Source organism: Anomalospiza imberbis, chromosome 5 (genome assembly GCF_031753505.1).
Source record: "Anomalospiza imberbis isolate Cuckoo-Finch-1a 21T00152 chromosome 5, ASM3175350v1, whole genome shotgun sequence".
Lineage (NCBI taxonomy): Eukaryota > Metazoa > Chordata > Aves > Passeriformes > Viduidae > Anomalospiza > Anomalospiza imberbis.
The window spans coordinates 49,527,976-49,545,278 of NC_089685.1; the positions used below are offsets into that span (position 1 = coordinate 49,527,976).

General features: G+C 40.9%; 1 protein-coding gene across 1 annotated transcript; it reads right to left on the reverse strand.

Annotated features, from left to right (window-relative positions):
- Positions 1 to 3,294: 3,294 nt before the first annotated feature.
- On the reverse strand, positions 3,295 to 17,089 carry SAMM50 (SAMM50 sorting and assembly machinery component). Its single transcript, XM_068190599.1, has 15 exons — positions 16,951 to 17,089; positions 15,190 to 15,300; positions 14,009 to 14,110; positions 13,459 to 13,546; positions 12,805 to 12,911; positions 10,776 to 10,906; positions 10,481 to 10,568; positions 9,854 to 9,982; positions 9,138 to 9,209; positions 8,164 to 8,250; positions 6,887 to 6,957; positions 6,434 to 6,501; positions 5,488 to 5,634; positions 4,261 to 4,402; positions 3,295 to 3,507 (listed from the first exon to the last, which is right to left on the reverse strand). Exons 1-15 carry the CDS (start codon positions 17,071 to 17,073, stop codon positions 3,462 to 3,464), a joined length of 1,512 nt encoding a protein of 503 aa, XP_068046700.1. The 5' UTR covers positions 17,074 to 17,089; the 3' UTR covers positions 3,295 to 3,461.
- Between the last annotated feature and the right edge of the window lie 214 nt (positions 17,090 to 17,303).

The following is a 17,303-nucleotide window of genomic DNA, read 5'->3' on the forward strand; positions in this document are numbered from 1 at the left end:
CTGAAGCTGTGTCTGCAAGCTCCAGGCCTCTTGAAAACAAGAGCAGAATAGCAGAACAAACTGTAGTGTACACTCAAATTCTGTAATTTTGGGATTATTTTCTTATGCTCTCCCATACAAAGTTTAGGATAATCATCGAGATATCTGACCAACTCCTTGATAGTCCCACAAAGGACTCATGGTGTTTTCTTTCCCCATAATATCACAGTAAAAACTCACACTTGTTCATGTGAGTGCTCACCCAGCCCAGAGAAGAGAGAGCCAACCTGACCTCACCTCACCTCATTTTTCTGTGTTTGATCACACATGGGAAAGTCTTGGGACACTTCCCTCAAAGAGGAAAACAGGGACAGTTGTTTCTACACAAATGCCTGACAAAACCAGCAGGTATTTTGCAAAGGTAGGAAGTACTGAACTTTAGTTGCTACACTTCTGCAAAGACTGGCAGCCAGATCTGTGTGAAAAAAGGCACAGAGTGACAGCAAAGGTACTTATGTTGAAGCACGCTTCTGTATTACTGAGGTCGGCATTGGAATTTATTTTTAAATCTTATATTTTCAAATCAAATAGTTATGCCCTTAATGTGGCAGCAAACATTCTCACAACCTCCCAGTTTCCTCTTCCACCTTCACCTAAGCCCCCCAGCAACTTACTCATTAACAACACCTGAGAACACCAGATCTTCCAAATTTAAAGAGCAATTTCAACTTTTTTATATAAGCAGAAGAGCTGGAAACCACCCACAGTCTTAGACGTGGTGATGGAAATATTTGCCATACTTCTGACATGCTACTGCCACCTTCTCGCAGGCTCGTGGGTGGCCTGGCACATCACGGAGACCCTTCAAACCTTGTCCCAAAACAATACTCACCACCCCAGGCCTCCCTCAGCCCCCAGATAGGGCTGCAAGCAGTGAATTAAGACCACAGCTGAAGGGACTCTGCCAGCCTGGTGGGACCTACAGCCTCAGCACTGCTCACATGAAATCAGGAGGCCACAAGCACATTCCAGGTGTGCTGTTTGGGGACACTCCTTGCCACCTTGCTGTCCCTAGAAGTGGCATGCCTGAAAAGCAAGAGCATCTTCACTACTCCACAGGTAAACTAATATCCAAAACTGCCCATTTAAACAAACACCAAGCTTCTGAATCACAGTTCTGACTGCAGGCCTTACTCCTTTTATCCTTTCAACTCTGGCCAGAAACACAACCACAAAGAACATGGATTCAGATCTGCCCAAAGCTGCTCTCCCACTGAACACTATGGCAGCTTTTACTGGAATTCTCATTTCTACCTTATCCATTTTAAGTATTTGGGCCTCAGCAGCAAAATTTAAATGGAAATATATTAATCATACAATATTCCATAGAAGCAAGCACATAATCCAGATGCTTCTTCCAGAGAAATTTAGACATACTTTCTGTACTGGATAGCTCTTGTGCACTTGTGGTTTGCCATAAGAAAATGTTACTTTTCAACCTAGTGCAATGCCAGTAGGAAAACAGTGATGCAGGTGGAGTCTCATGGAACGTGATTTTGCTGTCGTTATCCGACTGGACAATTCTCTGGCGAGTGGCACAGCGAGGTCTATCAGAAGATGTGCTCAAAAGATCTCTTCAGCCTTCAGCAGTTTCTTCCATTCCTCCCTTGATGCTTACAGAGTTCTCTCAAAGCTTCACTGTGGCCTGGCTGGTGTGTGGTGTGCAGAGAGTTCGGGGCTCTCCCTAGGCCTGCCCAACTCAGAACACTGCTGAGCCCTCTCAAACAGCCAGCTGAGCTCGGGGTCTTGGGTCAAAGTGTGGCACTTGAGCAGCCTTGAGTAAAACACAGTGTGCACAAAATAGAACTCTTAAGGCAGCAGAATGCAGCTAACTTTGAACTCCTAGGAGAAAACCCTAACAGTATTTTAGTATCTAAACATTCACGTTAAAAATATTTTTGTATGTCAAAATGTTGGTAGTGCTGGGAAAAAACTAATAACATTTGTTGACATTCTTAACATACTTTCATATTTTATCCCATAACAACAAAAGAATCATCAAAAATGTTAGGTTAAATATGTACTTGCTACAGTATCTCTTAGATAAACACACTGAAAAAGTTTTTTAATATCGAATTTTGCTATTTGAAACAGCTGACTTCTGTCATTCACACCATTTTGAACATCTGTAAGCCTAGTGCTGCTACTTTGTAAGGGGGGAAGGATGTTTAAACAAGCAGAGCTCTGCAAATCCAGACAGTCCAGCTTCATATTTTAGAGAATTATCAAATAAACCAGATAATTACTGTGTTACACCAACAGCAATGCATACCAATGCTAAAGCAATGTATAAAACTGCGTTCTCTTTAAAAAGGGTGGAGTTTGAGTGCTGACTTGATTGGGAATGAGCTTTCATGGCAGTCCTGACACATTCAGCAAAGTCAAGCAGAGCACCAGCATGTCCAAAGCTGTCTTTAGCTCAGCAGAAAAAAAATCAGGAGTTTACCAGCTCATGTATTTCTGTTCTACTCTCCCAGAATCTTCTTTGTATTGTGATTTTAAACCTGCCAACACTTAACAACAAAAAAGAGTGAATGCAGATACAGGGAAAGTCCAAGTTCATATTCTCTCAGCATGACCACACAGGGCTGATACACACAAAAATAATCAGTATGCAACTACCTCCAAAGATGTTAGGACCAAAGTAGTGAATCAGTCTATCCTTATAAAATGGATTATACCCCAAGTGATAAAGTCAGAGGTGACTTGGAGATGAAATTAGCATCTCAGCAAGTCAGGAGGAAGACACAAAGAGAAACCAGGTAGTTTCACACATTTGTATGTCTGGAGACACTTTTTGCAACTGCTACAAAAAGCTGCTTTTGCAAGACATAAATCAACAGCTTTGCTGAGAGCATTAAAACACTCAAAGTTCAGAGCCCTGAACCTTTTAAAATTATAATTTTAGTATTTACTATGCTAGACAGATGACTTGAATTTTTACAGTATGCAATTCAGATTTTAGGCATTTAAACAGGTGATTTATAACAGTGAAACATATTCAAATCAGAACATTTTGATTAATTTAGAACCATTAAAATGGTATAATTTTTGACTTGTAACAATTTTTTCAAGGACTTGTGGTTGGAGGAGGGAAGGCTATGCAGACCAATAAAACTCCAATGATATGAACCATATCCAAGAACCAGTATCTGGCAGAACTCTAATACTTCAAGTAAAAACCAACAACTAAAAGCTATAAGACAGACTCCTACAAAGACTCTCCCATCTTTGATAAGAATCAGAGGTACAATGAACCTTTAGAGCATAATTATTTAATGTAATTTCTTGTGGAGTCCAAGAGGTAAATCACTCAGCTGTGTATCTGCATTTCAAGGAAAAAGGACCATTCTGAATTATGTTATAGTCTTGATTTCATCTCCAAAGCACAATTTCATTCTGTGATGAAAAATACTTCTGTATTATAGAAATCTTATTCCTGCTCCAAACTGAACACCATCACATATCCTGAAAAGAAACAAACAATAAACAATGTAAGTGATATATAAATTACTAATAAAATGAAAATCAATTCTCCCATCCCCAAATTCCCCAAATTAGCTGGTAAAGGTTTTTTAAAATAAATGTTTTGACAATCTGTCATCTGTATGGAGCATTTACATTTCCAAATAAAGCCCATAATTTTGAAATTGCTATTATACATTCACATTGCCCACAAAACCAATCCTGCTCCTGTATGAAAGACTGGATATCTCACACAATACTCACAGACAAGAACAGGCCTCCTGAAGCTTTTTATTGCATACTATAATATTTACTTGATGCAGCATAATTGGTTGCTAACAAATGAATTTGTTCTTCTTTTCTCTTTATCTATAAACTTGTTTTCATTTTTCAAGCAAAGCCATTAAACTAGGTATTTATCAAAGACAGCAAATGAGGCATTCATCCAATCATTTGGGTTTAGAAGGCTTAAGAACACCCCACAAGCTGTTTGAGTGATCACTTCTTCACAAGAAATGAAGCTGCTGCACAGCTATTTGCATATTTCAACAGCTGCTCTCAAGGTAAAGGAACTGTGGCACTTGGGAAGCAAAGTCTTAACCCAACTGTGAAAGCCAGGTGAATAAAGCGGGCTGGGAAAGCAGCACCGAGATGTTTCTGTTGGTATGGACTAAACAAAACCACAAAGCACAATGCTCTCTGAGAAAGCAGACAGCAGTGCAGGAACCTCTGCAGAAGCTGGTGTAGCAAACCAACCTGTCTCCAGCCTGTACTCCCATGGGGAAGCAGTAGTTGAGCTCCAGCCTGGCGATGTTTCCCAGGCGCAGCACTACTCCCGCGCCGTAGGACCAGCGGATGCACTCTGCCAGCCTCTGCAGGTGCGCCCTGGGACCGTCACCTGCAGTCAAACACCAAGGCATGAGCAGCACAGCAAGAGAGCAGAACTAGAACACAAATACTGCGATTTCACTTGGATTGTTGGTTGGTCCCTATGTCCCACTACAGGGCACCTACTAGCAAGAAAAAGGAAATGAGCATTAAAGACTTCAATGTCTTTACTGCTCTCTTCCAGTACCTGAAGGGAGCCCACAGGAAAGACGGAGAGAGACTACTGACAAGAGCCTGGAGTGACAGAACAAGGGGGAATGGCTTCACACTGACAGAGAGCAGGTTTAGACTGGATATGAGACAGAAATTCTCCCCTGTGAGGGTGCTGAGGCCCTGGCACAAGAGAAGCTGTGGCTGCCCCATCCCTGAAACTGTCCAAAGCCAGGTTGGATGTGGCTTGCAGGAAGCTGGGATAGTGGAAGGTGTCCCTGCCCATGGCAGGCAGGAGAACAACATATGCTTTAAGGTCCCTTCAACCCAAACCATTCTGGGACCCTATTCTATGATTTAGTGGGTCTCTACTATTTTTAAGTTGATTGAAATATCTCCCACCCATATGGATGTCACCTTTCTTACATCAAGTGAGGCAGACATCAAATATCACTATATTCTAAAACTGACTGAAATCATACTGAAAAGTCATACATTAATACACTGACATGTATCCTGAGTAGAGTTAGGGATGGGAGGAAAAGGAGTCCCATCAGCTACCACACCCTCATCTAATGCCACCACTTTTTCTTTCGTTCATCCCAGTAAACACCAGAACCCCACTAAAACATCACCTTTCATCCTCCCTTCAGAATGGTGTAAGATAGCAAGTGTTAGTTACACACTGGTCTGCAAACATCACCTGTTCACAGACACTACCATTACCCTCCTGGCTCTCTTTCCTGCAAGTTGCGCTGGATATTATGGAGAGCTAAACAAACTACTGGGAATCTGTCAAATATATAAGCTAAAAGCAGCAGGTTTTTGACAGGCACTAAAATATATGCAGTAAACAAAGTGCTTCTGAGTGAACACACAGAGAACAACTCTCCTTTTTGCTTTTATATGAAGAGAAGAGGGTTTTTTTATTCTGTTGAGTCTTACCATAGTTGAGATTGCAGAGATTTCCAGCATTAAGGAAGAAATGTGTTCGGAAAAGGTCTCCAAACCCTCCGCGGCCAGGCCGGAAAGGGAGAGGGGTGTAGAGATGCACCCCTCCAGCCCAGTAGGCTTCTCCTCCCAAATAATCACCTGTTTGGGCAGAATGTTGGAATAAAGGCATTTACAGTGGAACATATTAAAGGAATCACTTGTTAAAGGTACAAAAACATCCATAAGTTGTTTTACTTTCCATAAGTTTATATTCCACTTGTACCATTTACAACTCTTCCCATTTGCTTCCAACTTGCTCCAAAACTCACCACTATTAGTTTGAAAAATTAGAACTTCCACATTTCTTTAAACCTTCCAAGGGAAGTGCATTTTTCTTCCTTCCCTCATCAGAACAGCCTGAGGCATGGCAGTTCATCAGAATTACCTCCTGACCACCTCTGCAATACTTCCCTTGGTAATAAAAATGGGCAACTGATACAATTGAACTATTAACTTCAAAACAGGCTGGATATTGATTCCACTGATAACAGCAGAGTAAGGAATAGAACTGAGGAAGCTACTGGCACTCCAAACATCTCTGCTGAGCAGATTATCTTTCCCCTAAGCTACCTGAACATAGGCTGTATCAAACAAACTGCTGCTATAACCATGTTTTGGGAACTTTTCCAGCATGAAGGTTGCTTACTAATTAAAATGACATACTGGAAGTGTGCAAGTTTGAACACAGACATGGTTTATATAATGAGTAATTAATCACAGCTTAACTAAGAACTATCTGGCTTTATCCCATTGTGAACTGATCTGTAACAGCATATCAAAGGCGTAACGCTTCTCAAAAGTAGAGAATGAGTGTAATTATTTTCAGGTTATACAAAGTTTAAGGATTCTCTGTGATGCACAAACATTTACAGAGGAGGGGGATTTAAAAGTGTCAGACCTTCACTCTGGGGTCCAATGCTGTACATACTGAATCCACGCACACTTGTTGGTCCACCAAGGTAAAACCTAGTGAATACAGATAAATTTAATGTAATGCTTCACTTAAAGGTGACTTTGTAACAGGTTTAGTAATGTGATCTTTAAACACCAGCATTAGTGAACAGAGTCACAATACGGCTTTGTGTCTGAATAAACCTATGCCCGTTACAGAATTTTGCAGGTGGTAAGTACCATTTTGCAACCATAAATATGGGCAGGCAGAGATAGTACACAGCAAATTATACATTTTTACTAGCCCAATATGAAAATGGCTTGAGAATGAACATGCACTTACAGCTAACTACAAACATTTTATTCTCCTTAGACCTACTAGTCTTCCGCTCTTGTACAGTTTTCTATGTACAATACCTCTGTTGACTGGAAAAAAACCCCAAACATTTAAAAAGCTTGCCTGTCAGCTATACTGGATGGCTTGTCTCCAATAGGTACCAGCATTCCGCCCCAGAATGATGCTGAAACAACCTTTGGAGAGAAAAACAAGTTGTTTATTAGTACTTATTCCTCAGGCAGAGCTCCCATCAGTCTCCCAGAGTTACAGCTGCTCACATCCTGTGGATATCACACCCCGTATGTCAGATTTGCAAGAGGATTTTCAGGAAACTCTTGATGGCTGCTGCCCTCTTTCTTTTATGCAGTGCTGTGCCTTGAAAATGTCAATATAGCACATTTGAACCAAATGCTACTTCAACAACAGCTTAACGGAGCACTCAACTTCATCCAGCACCTCTTGTCCTGAGAATTTTCATGTCTTGAATTAAGACAACACTGCTGCCAGCAATTATTCCTGGCAATTTGAACCCCACAGGAGACTGAGTCCAACAAGCAGCTGCCAAAAATGTACAATTATAAATTAACCTTATAATTACATGAAATCACCTTCTGCAACTCACTATACTGACATCAAATAAACATACAGAGTTACTCTTTATCTATAAAAAGTAATTCTTGCAATTTAAGTCACTGAAATAAACAGATTTAATCATTTGCTTGCTGCCTATGTGCCAGGTAGAAATATTACTAACACACAGTAACATCTATTGTCAATACCTTTGGGATAGAAATTATTGTAGCCCCTGACTTTTAAATTTCATGATGCAAGTTGCTGTTTAATTCCCCATTCAGCTCTGAGAAGAATTTATTGCACTATGTCCATGTGATAAAAAACTTATTTCTAAAACCAGCCTTCCCTTTTTTTCCCAATAATCTTATACACAAGAAACAATTACACGCTACGATACCAAGATGAATAGTTATTTATTCAACATTTCAATTAAAAAGGAAATTAAACCCAGATTATACAGAATATTCATGAAGGTTTAAAACTTTTTTAAAAGTTTTTCAAAAATTTCCAAGGTTTTTGAAAAATCCCTCCTAAGGAAGACCACAAAGAACAGATATGACCAACATCAGATCTGGAAGGAAAATCATTCTTATGGTTAACTGTGAAACAAGTTCTCTCCCAAGTTCCCACTTTTCAAGTGATTGTGCACAGCAGGAACATAAAAATACAAATAGTCCCATTTTCCAGAAAACAGAATCAGGTGATCTAATCCAGCCATTTTTCAGAATCTTTTTCCTAATCCATAGTGGAAAATAATCATAAAACATAGGTTTAATAGCCCCAGAAAAACCTCATGTCAATTACTAAAATATCTTTAAAAAGTTTACCGAATCCCAGAGAAGTTGCTTATTCAACTGAAATTCAAAATCCTCTTTCAGAAAGCTCACATCTCCACCTGCATAGCCAGCCAACTCCTGCAAAGACAAAAATTTATGGAAGTTGCAACAGATATTATATGTTTCTTTCCCCTAGAAGTTCAGCATGTCTGCATCAGACAGGTAGTGTTTTTCTTTACAAGACTGTATTTTCCTAGATCTGAGAAGATTTCATGTGGTGAAGAAGGGCATGACACAATTTGTTATTTTCAGCTCTCATGAAGTGACTAAACTTAGTGTTAGAGGCAGGATCTAACAAATGACACAGTACCTAAATCCTGACTTACAACCACTTTTCTCACTCACAACAGTACACTGCTGCTTACTTTTAGTTCCAGTGACATTTCAAATCTGCCTCTAAAGCATTAAAGAAATTAATTACCCATTAGTATTACCCATGCAGCAGAAAAGCCAACTTTTAGAAAGGCTCTAACTGTAACAAGAGGGAAAAGCATTTTCTCAACCAAAATGATACACGCATATGCCTTGAAGAGTTATTTTTTACCCAGTCTTTCATTTTTAACTCTCAGAAATTATTTAAGTAGCAACAGGACTACAGCCTGGCAATCTGTGCATGACAGTGTTAAAAAAAAAGAAGGGCTAATTAATACCCACTGAAAGTGTAGTGCAAATACTGTCAGGGAGAGTGTCTCTCAGCTAATAAATAATTTAATGCTGATGCAGAGGCTGTGGTCTTTTACTAATTGCATACAAATGAAAATTTTCCACCATAAAAAAAGTTTCATGACTTTAAAAGGCACACTGGATAAACAGAAAAGGTAATTACCAGTCTGCATTGCCTCCTAGTCAATTTTAGATTAATTCCTAACTTTAGAGGTTTTCAACATGAACATCAATTAGATAAATTAAGACTTATTTGAACACACAGATAAAGCCCAATAATAGCACAAATGATTTAAAGCTACCTGATTAATTTTCAGCAAAGCACCTCGTTTTGGCAAGATTGAGGAGTTGCGGGAATCAATTACCATGGCATGCTGAAAAGAATAAAAAAAAAAAAATTTGGGTTAGGTTCTCATACTTGTTGAATGCCTTGGAGCGACATCATTATCTTCCTTCCAAAAGTGTGCAAACAGTGGAAGACAAGCACAGCTCCAGCTAAGATTAGTCTAGCTATGTGGATTTGGGAACAATATCCCTACACACTGACTCTGTTTGACATTTACAGGCCACATGAAATGTGTATTTTCTGCCCATGGCACACACCAGAAACAGAGCAGCAGCCCAACTGCAACCCACCAATCTGCAAAGAGTTTATCTCCTACAGTTTGTAAGTGAAAGATGGCAAGTGACCAGAAGTTGGCATAGGGGAGAATGTTTATAAAAGGCTTAGGATGAGGAAATTTACTCTTCCTGTCTGCTACAAAACAAAGCAATTCTGCAAAAAGAGATGGCAGGTGAGACAGAGGGACAACAAGCCCAAGCCTAACAGTCAACTATGATTCCCTGTTCTCCCTTTGGGCTTCCTGGATTACTCCATGGCAATGACCAGACACAGCAAAAGATGTCTGAAGGAATGCACATTCCCTCCAAAGACAAAAAGCTCCTTTGGTATCACTCCTAAGTACGAGATGGCTCAAAGTCACTTTGTTTTTAAAATGTTATAATGAAAAAGCCTTACAGAGAGAGAAGATTTTAGAGAGTGTCCACTTTCCTCTCGAACAGAAAAGGATGCTGTTCTAGCAAGGCAGCCAAGCTCTCTCCACACACCTTCCCACTTCAGTGTGTGATTGGTCTTCCAGATGGGAAACTACAATAAAGAATGGAGAAAGTAATGAAAAGAATTGTTACAAAATTAAAATAAATATTTTTTATATTTGAGTCTATGGCTTTCTTCCCAAACTTCTTGAAATACAGAGAAACCTTTTTCCATTTCAGAGTTATGCTAATTCTGCTCCAGCCAAGAGAGTTAGATGCATACTAATTAATCCATTCCAAATGAAAAATATCTTGAATTGGGCTGATACAATAAGCTAGGCAGTCATCTGCCTCTCTGAAATGATAATTTAAAAAAAAAATTGAAGAAACACATATTGGCATTTTTATACAGCCAAAATGAGACTGAACTGTAACAAAAAAAATCTATGATGCATGACCTCTTGTCATTTTCAAATCACTGACCTCTTTCAAATAAAGACAAGTCAGCCCTGTGCACGAGTGATTCAATTATTCAAAAAGTAAACCAAATATTTTCAAAAGCCCAAGTGAAATGTAAATGAAGCATGTGTTATACTCGTGCTACACTCACATTAAATTCTGTTGATATTCCTCTGTCTGTTTCTCGAAGAGAGCTCCAGGGGAACTGTCCAGTCACTTTGTATACATTAACTGAAAAACTGAAACACAACATTACTGGCAGGTTTGAAAGGGAAACTATTTAAGGTACAGCTCTGAATAACTACAAAAATTTAAGAAACTATCTCTGCTCCATCATTACCAGACCCTCAGGAAAGAATAAATGTAATTTTTACTCAATGAAAGATCTTATTAATTGTTTTATATTCCTTCACTAAAAACAAAGCAGTGAAAAACGCATCCCCTACTTTCTTTCAAAGTTTCCAGGCCGTGGCTTGAAGAAGGACAGGCCATATGAAGTTTCCTTTGTTCCATAGGAGAACTGGAAGGTCACCTTTTCTGCACGTCCAAGGAGATTTGGGAACTTGAGCCCAAGCACCTACAGAAAATAAATTAAAAAAAACCCCAAACACTAGAGCAACAAACAAAAACCTCCCCACATCATAACATTTTATATTGTTTTGCTGTCTTGCATCTTAATCACATCCTGATGACAGAGACGACATGAGAATTAGAAATTAAGGCATTTAAAAATACTTGTAACTGAATGTGGGTTTTTTCTCAGTCAGTTTTCTCTCTGCGCTGGCAGCAAAAGCCAACAGTGCAAGTTACAACCAAAACATCCAACTTTTATTGCTGTTTAGTAGCTGCTGACTTCATCTGCACTCTCACTGAGCCATCAGTACTGATGTTACTTCCAGCAAAATCTCCAAGCCTGCCTCAAAGCCCTGGAGAACAAATCTTTGGTACAACAAGTAGCTGCTCTGCAACTGCAGACCCTCCCACTGATCCTCAGGAAAAACTCCTGTCAGGGAGAGTTAATCAGAACCAAAGCAAAGGAAAATTATCACTATGGAGCCACTTCCCTGTAGTTTTGTTTTGAGCAACCAGACCTGATGGTGGCACAACACAATTCTACAATTCTCCAGAAACTACTGAAACAGTTTTGCCTATCCTAACACAAATTCTTTGCATCCTTCAGACAGCTCTTGGGCCTCTGGCAGAAAAGATGGAGCGAGTTTCCTCCCAACACAGACACTACCACCGTACTATTGTTGTGTGTTTTATTGGAAAAGAATATAAAAAAAAATCCAGAATCATGACTGCCTTTGTCTGACAGCTGTTGGAAGCAAACCAGCAACTTGAGCTTTGTAATGATGGTTATTATGCCATAAAGAGAAAAGGCTTTTAATATGAAGTACTATATGTATAAGCTTCAGCTGAATTTAAGGTATTAGAATAAATAAATCTATTCAACTCTTAAGGAAACATAATCTGGGTTGCCCATATCAGTGTATACAAGTCATGCTTTTAGAGCCTTCACAAGTTTTACTTCTCTGTGATAAATTAAAATCAAATAGAAGAGGAAGCTGAGCACAAAAAGAAAAACACAAGCAGCTTTCAGTCAGCTCTGAGCAGCACTGGTAGCAACAGGTAGGATTCCCTGCTGGTTTCCTTCAGGTCACAACACCCTGGACCTGGCAGTGAAGCTGCATAAACAGCCCTTAACTCACCCAGTTCCAACTCTCCTTGCACATGCAAAACACCATCACCTGAGTCATGCGGGATCTTATCCAGGTTAAAAATACCCCTAAGAGGAAAAGGATGAGCCCTTTGATCTGGCTTATCCACCAGCCCCAGGCACAGCTGCCCTGTGCAAGTGAGAAGGCAAAAAGGATGCAGGATGAGCACCTGAAAGCACAACCTGCTCACAGCAGCACTTCTTGTGAAAGCACATTCACACAGCAGCAGTACAGCTGGTACTTCCCGGGGCAATTGGTAAATATTGTTCACACAAGATTTTAATCTGATGCATCCTTAATTGAGTCATATGAAAACAAGTTCCAAAGTTTGTAGAATTCATGAAAACCTACAGCCCAGAATAATTGATACCAGGCTAAAAGAGGAAAAACAAGAAACATTTATAAGTCAAATATAAAGCATTTTGACTGAGAAGAAAAATACTTCACGTATATCTCATAGAAACACAATGCCAAATTCCTTATTAATCTCTCCAGTAGATGAAACATCTTAAATAGAAGCAAGAAATAATTCAAGAAGTTTCAACAATTAAAAAACTAACATGCTGAGCTGGAAGATACAGCATTGTCCCCCAGCTCAAAATAGGCTTTTGCTGAATGAAAGCCTGGCACAAAGGCCTGACAAAGTCTTAGTAAGGCTGGATTAAGACTGGATCACCAAATTCCTTGTTAGGCATGAAACTGAAAGTAAGAGGAATATCAAAAGGCCTTACTAATAATTTGAAATAATCCATACCATGCTGCCTTCATTGTTGCCAACCATGGTGTTATAGCTCCCAGTTAACCTTCTCAATTCTGTTACCTCAAAGGTCACATCTAAACCATTTGGAAGGGCATCATCTCCTAAAGAAATAAATGAAGTGCATGTTATCTCTAAAGAGGTATTTTAAAAATTGCACACAGGTTACTTGAATTATTTGAAAACTGAGTTAAGGCATAATAAAAGTTCATGCTACAAAGGGAAATGGCTTGAGAAAAGCATGTTTGGATGTGAGAGCAGAATTTGACTCAATCATAGGATTACTGGCTTTAATCATTTCATGTCAATGTGATGTACAATACAAGTAGAGGACACATTTTCAAGCTTTCCCTCACATGGTCCTTGAAACTGTGGATTAAGGAAAGCTTACTGTAATTATTATAAGTGCTGAAAATTCACTCATGGACATACACATATATGCAAACACATGCAAATAGACTTCCTTCATAGGGATAACTGATGTAGATACATCTGTATCCACAGCACACCCACCTGTTCGTCTAAATTATATATAAAGGTATACAAGACTAAGTTGCACACACAAAAGATGTCCAACCTATTACACAGGGAATTATATATTACAGGTATGAATATATGAAAATAAAGGTGAGGAAATGCAGGAATACACACCTTGGCAGGTATCAATCAGAACATCCACCTGTCTAAAGATTCCGAGACGAAGCAACTTCTCACGAGCTTCATGTGATTTTCTCATCACCTACAGCATGAGAAAAATAGCTCAGTCATAGAATCAGACAATATTTAGGATGGAAGGGGCTTTCAAGATAATCTAGTCCCTTTGAGTCTTTCAGGTTAACAAAAAATAATGAGGATAAATTAGTTAAAATGCAGCTAAGTTGTAAGATGTTCACAGATTCTGTATCTAAAGACACACATGTGCACCTTCAAAACAGAACACAACCTCTTTAACACTTGCATCTGCAGAAATAATTTAAATCCAGAGTATCTGGCTCAATACCTTCATATCTTTCGTTAGTTTGCTTCCTAATTACTTTAACAGTTAAAACAGTTATTCAAATAGGTTCCAGTAGTTACAACTTATTTAGGGCCCCCTGCTCCTGACAGAGTTGCCCCACATCTGAAGGGAGTAGCCCAAAGCAGGAAAAAGAGAGAAAAAAATTTAATTAACAGCAAGTCTCTTATTCACTGCAACACTTACATCAATGAGATTTTTTGCCTTGAAAACATCAGAGATTTCATACATGATGATGTCATCTTTGGTCCTTCCAAGTCCATCAAAGTGCACATGCTGAACCACCACCTAAACACACCAAATCTTTACACACAAGTACTGGATTTGCATTTAATAATGAGGATCAAGGTCACCAATGCACAAAAAATATTGTGAGAAACCCTGATGATTCCTAGGGCTAATTCCTGCTAACCTACATCATCAGAAATGACTGCTTTCTAAGATTCTGGGACGTTGTTCCCATAACACAAGAATGAAAGAAAAGAGATCTCTTAACACCAACGCTAACACCGGTTGTAGCAGAAGAAATACTGAAAAACTGCAGCTGCTGGGGTTTTAGTTATAAATGTTGTATGGACAAAGAAGCAACTGCAGAAATCACACAAGTAATAAGTACATAAGATAGAATTATGCAGTTATTCATAGTTATTTGCTACTTCTTTTATCAGCTATACATAAGCAAAGAATTAAAAGAAGAAACTCAAACAAGTGTACAAGCCACAAATATTTAAACTCCATTAAAATCATCACTACCACAGAAGCAGTGCAGTTTGAAATGCAACTAAAAATCACTCCCATTATGAGGTTTTATACTTTCATTTTGATACATAATCACCTGAGACAATTTCATTGTAAAAATCACAGCACCTTCCACTCCAGTACAAATGGAGTACAGCAACTACATTTCCCTTATTTTTCCAATATTTTCAGTGAATTTTAGGGGTAAATGTAAAAAAAAAAAACTGCTTCAAATACTTATCAAGGATTGGAACAGACTGCCCAGGGCAGTCACCAACCCTGGGGGGATTAAAAACCACATGGATGTGGCATTTGGTTTAGTGCTGGACTTGACAGTGCTGGGTTAACACTTAGGACTCTGTGATCTTAGAGATCTTTTCCAACCTAAACAATTCCACAATTCTATACCAGAGTTTGTAAAAGAGACTATGCAGATTATAATCTGCATCAGATTATAATCTGCATCAGAAGTATCTGTAGACTATCAGAAGTATCTGTATGACTCTGTGCATTCATGTATAACACAACAGCAAAATAAGAGCAACCTTCTATTACTGCCAATTGCTGAAAAAACCTGCCAAGGCATTTATTTCTGTCCACAAAATTCAGGATGTTACTCAGGCACTTACATCTTTGTTTTCAAGAATTTCCTGTTTGCTCTCAGGTTCAACTTCAACCAGTTCAGCTTCCTCTCCCAAGGCACCAAAGTCTGGCCCAGCCATTGGAAGAGGCTCCAAACTCTGAAAGCATAAAAGAAAACTGCATTTAGTAGGGCACACGGATTTGTGATTGGTGCCTTTTGTAAATGAGAAAAACCCGTGGTTCTCAACATCAAATCCTAAGGGGAAATAGCAAAAGAGAACTAAAATGAAATGAATTACCAGAACACTTGACACCTACCTGCTTGCTGAAATTTTTCATGAAAGCTAAATAGCCTCCACATTGAATGATTTCTGAAAAATACTCTGCATTCTTCCAAAAAATAGCCTTAAATTTTAAGACAAGCTTTTTATGCAAAAAGATGAATTCCACCTTCTTAAAAAAAAAAAAAAAATCAGGCTGTCACTTCTCTAGTTTGGGTTTTAGGAAGCAGAAGACTATGAATGTCAAACAATTTCAAAAATGTTAGTTTGCTTTGCATGTATTTGCTTGCCTTTATATTTCAGTATTTCTTTTAGAGGTAACCTTTCAAATACGGCTCGAGAACCTCATGTTCTGACCATCAGAGCCAAACACTTCAATGAAACACTGCATGGCTTTATTTATTACACCTGAAAGAGTCCTAAAAGAAGACTTATCAGAATAGCTGCTTTCCTGAAGAGTAAATTGCTGTTGCATATCAAAATCCAGTTAGACAGAAGCTTCTACCACTGCCACAAGTTTCAGACAAGTGTGAAACACTGTGTATCCACACAATATTGTCTAGCAGTTCACACCACAAATGGACACAAAACAGAGAATACAAGAAAAAATCTTGAAACAGAAATTACATTAGTCATGGTATTTACACACTCTAGAGCCTTAACTGGAGGCAGCTCCCTGCTGCTGTTCTTCAGCCTTAAAACTGAACAATTTGGCCTCTATGATTCTTCTTTAAGCACTGGTAGATGGATTTGGAGATTTGTGCATCTATTCACAATGATTTCAGGCATGTGAGGCCCCTCAGCCCTCTCCAAGCAATGCAAGGTTCCAGCCTCCGATTCTCTTCTCTTTGCACTGTCTTTTTCAGCTGCTTGGCTTTGGGTTTTGTTCGGTTTGGGTCGTTTTCATTTCCCCAGCCTTGTTCTTGCCAGCCCACCTGCCTGGGGTGGTCAGCTCTGGGGAAGCCTCAGGAAAGACCCGAAAAAGACCCAGCTTTTCTACAGGAAGAAATTTTGAACTTAGTAAGACATTTTTCTCCTTTGTGAGGGTGCTGAGGCCCTGGCACAGGTTGCCCAGATCAGCTGCGGCTGCCCCATCCCTGGAAGCGTCCAAGGCCAGGCTGGACGGGGCTTGGAGCAACGTGGGCTAGTGAAAAGTGTCCCTTGGCAGCGGGGACGTGTGACCGCATAACCATAAAGGTCACTTCCACGCCGCCAGGATCAACGATTCTATAAAACCGCCCGGAATGAGCTGGGAAGGGAAGGCGCCTCCGAGCACCGGCACGGGCTCCGACCCCTTCTCCCTGCCCGGCCCGACTGTGCCAGAAGCGGCGGGCTGGGAGCGGCTGAGGCGGGACAGGCCCCCGCTGGCAGCCCCAGCCCCGCTCCCGGCCGCGCCGTGCCCGGCCCGAAGGTCGCGGCGGGGACCTTTGGGCGGCCCCGGGGCGGGTGCCCGGGCCCTATCCCCGGCGGGTCCCGCCCCGGCCGATCCCCAGGGCCCCGGCCGATCCCCAGGGCCCCGGCGCTCACCCGGGCGTGCACGGTGCCCATGGCGGCGGCGGCGCGGGCACGGCCTCGGCGGCTCCGGGGGCTCGGGGCGCTCAGGGCCGCAGCGCGGGGGCGGCCATGACAGCGGCCCCGCCCGGCGCCCATTGGCCGGGACGGCGGAAGGGGCGGGGCCGGGGAGCGCTTCCCGCGGCCGGGGGGCACCCGAGCCCGGGGGTTCGGCCCAAACCGGGGGCACCCGAGCCCGGGGGGCACCCGAGCCCGGGGGTTCGGCCCAAACCGGGGTCACCCGAGCCCGGGGGTTCGGCCCAAACCGGGGTCACCCGAGCCCGGGGGGTTCACCCCGAACCCGGGGGTTCGGCCCAAACCCGGGGGGT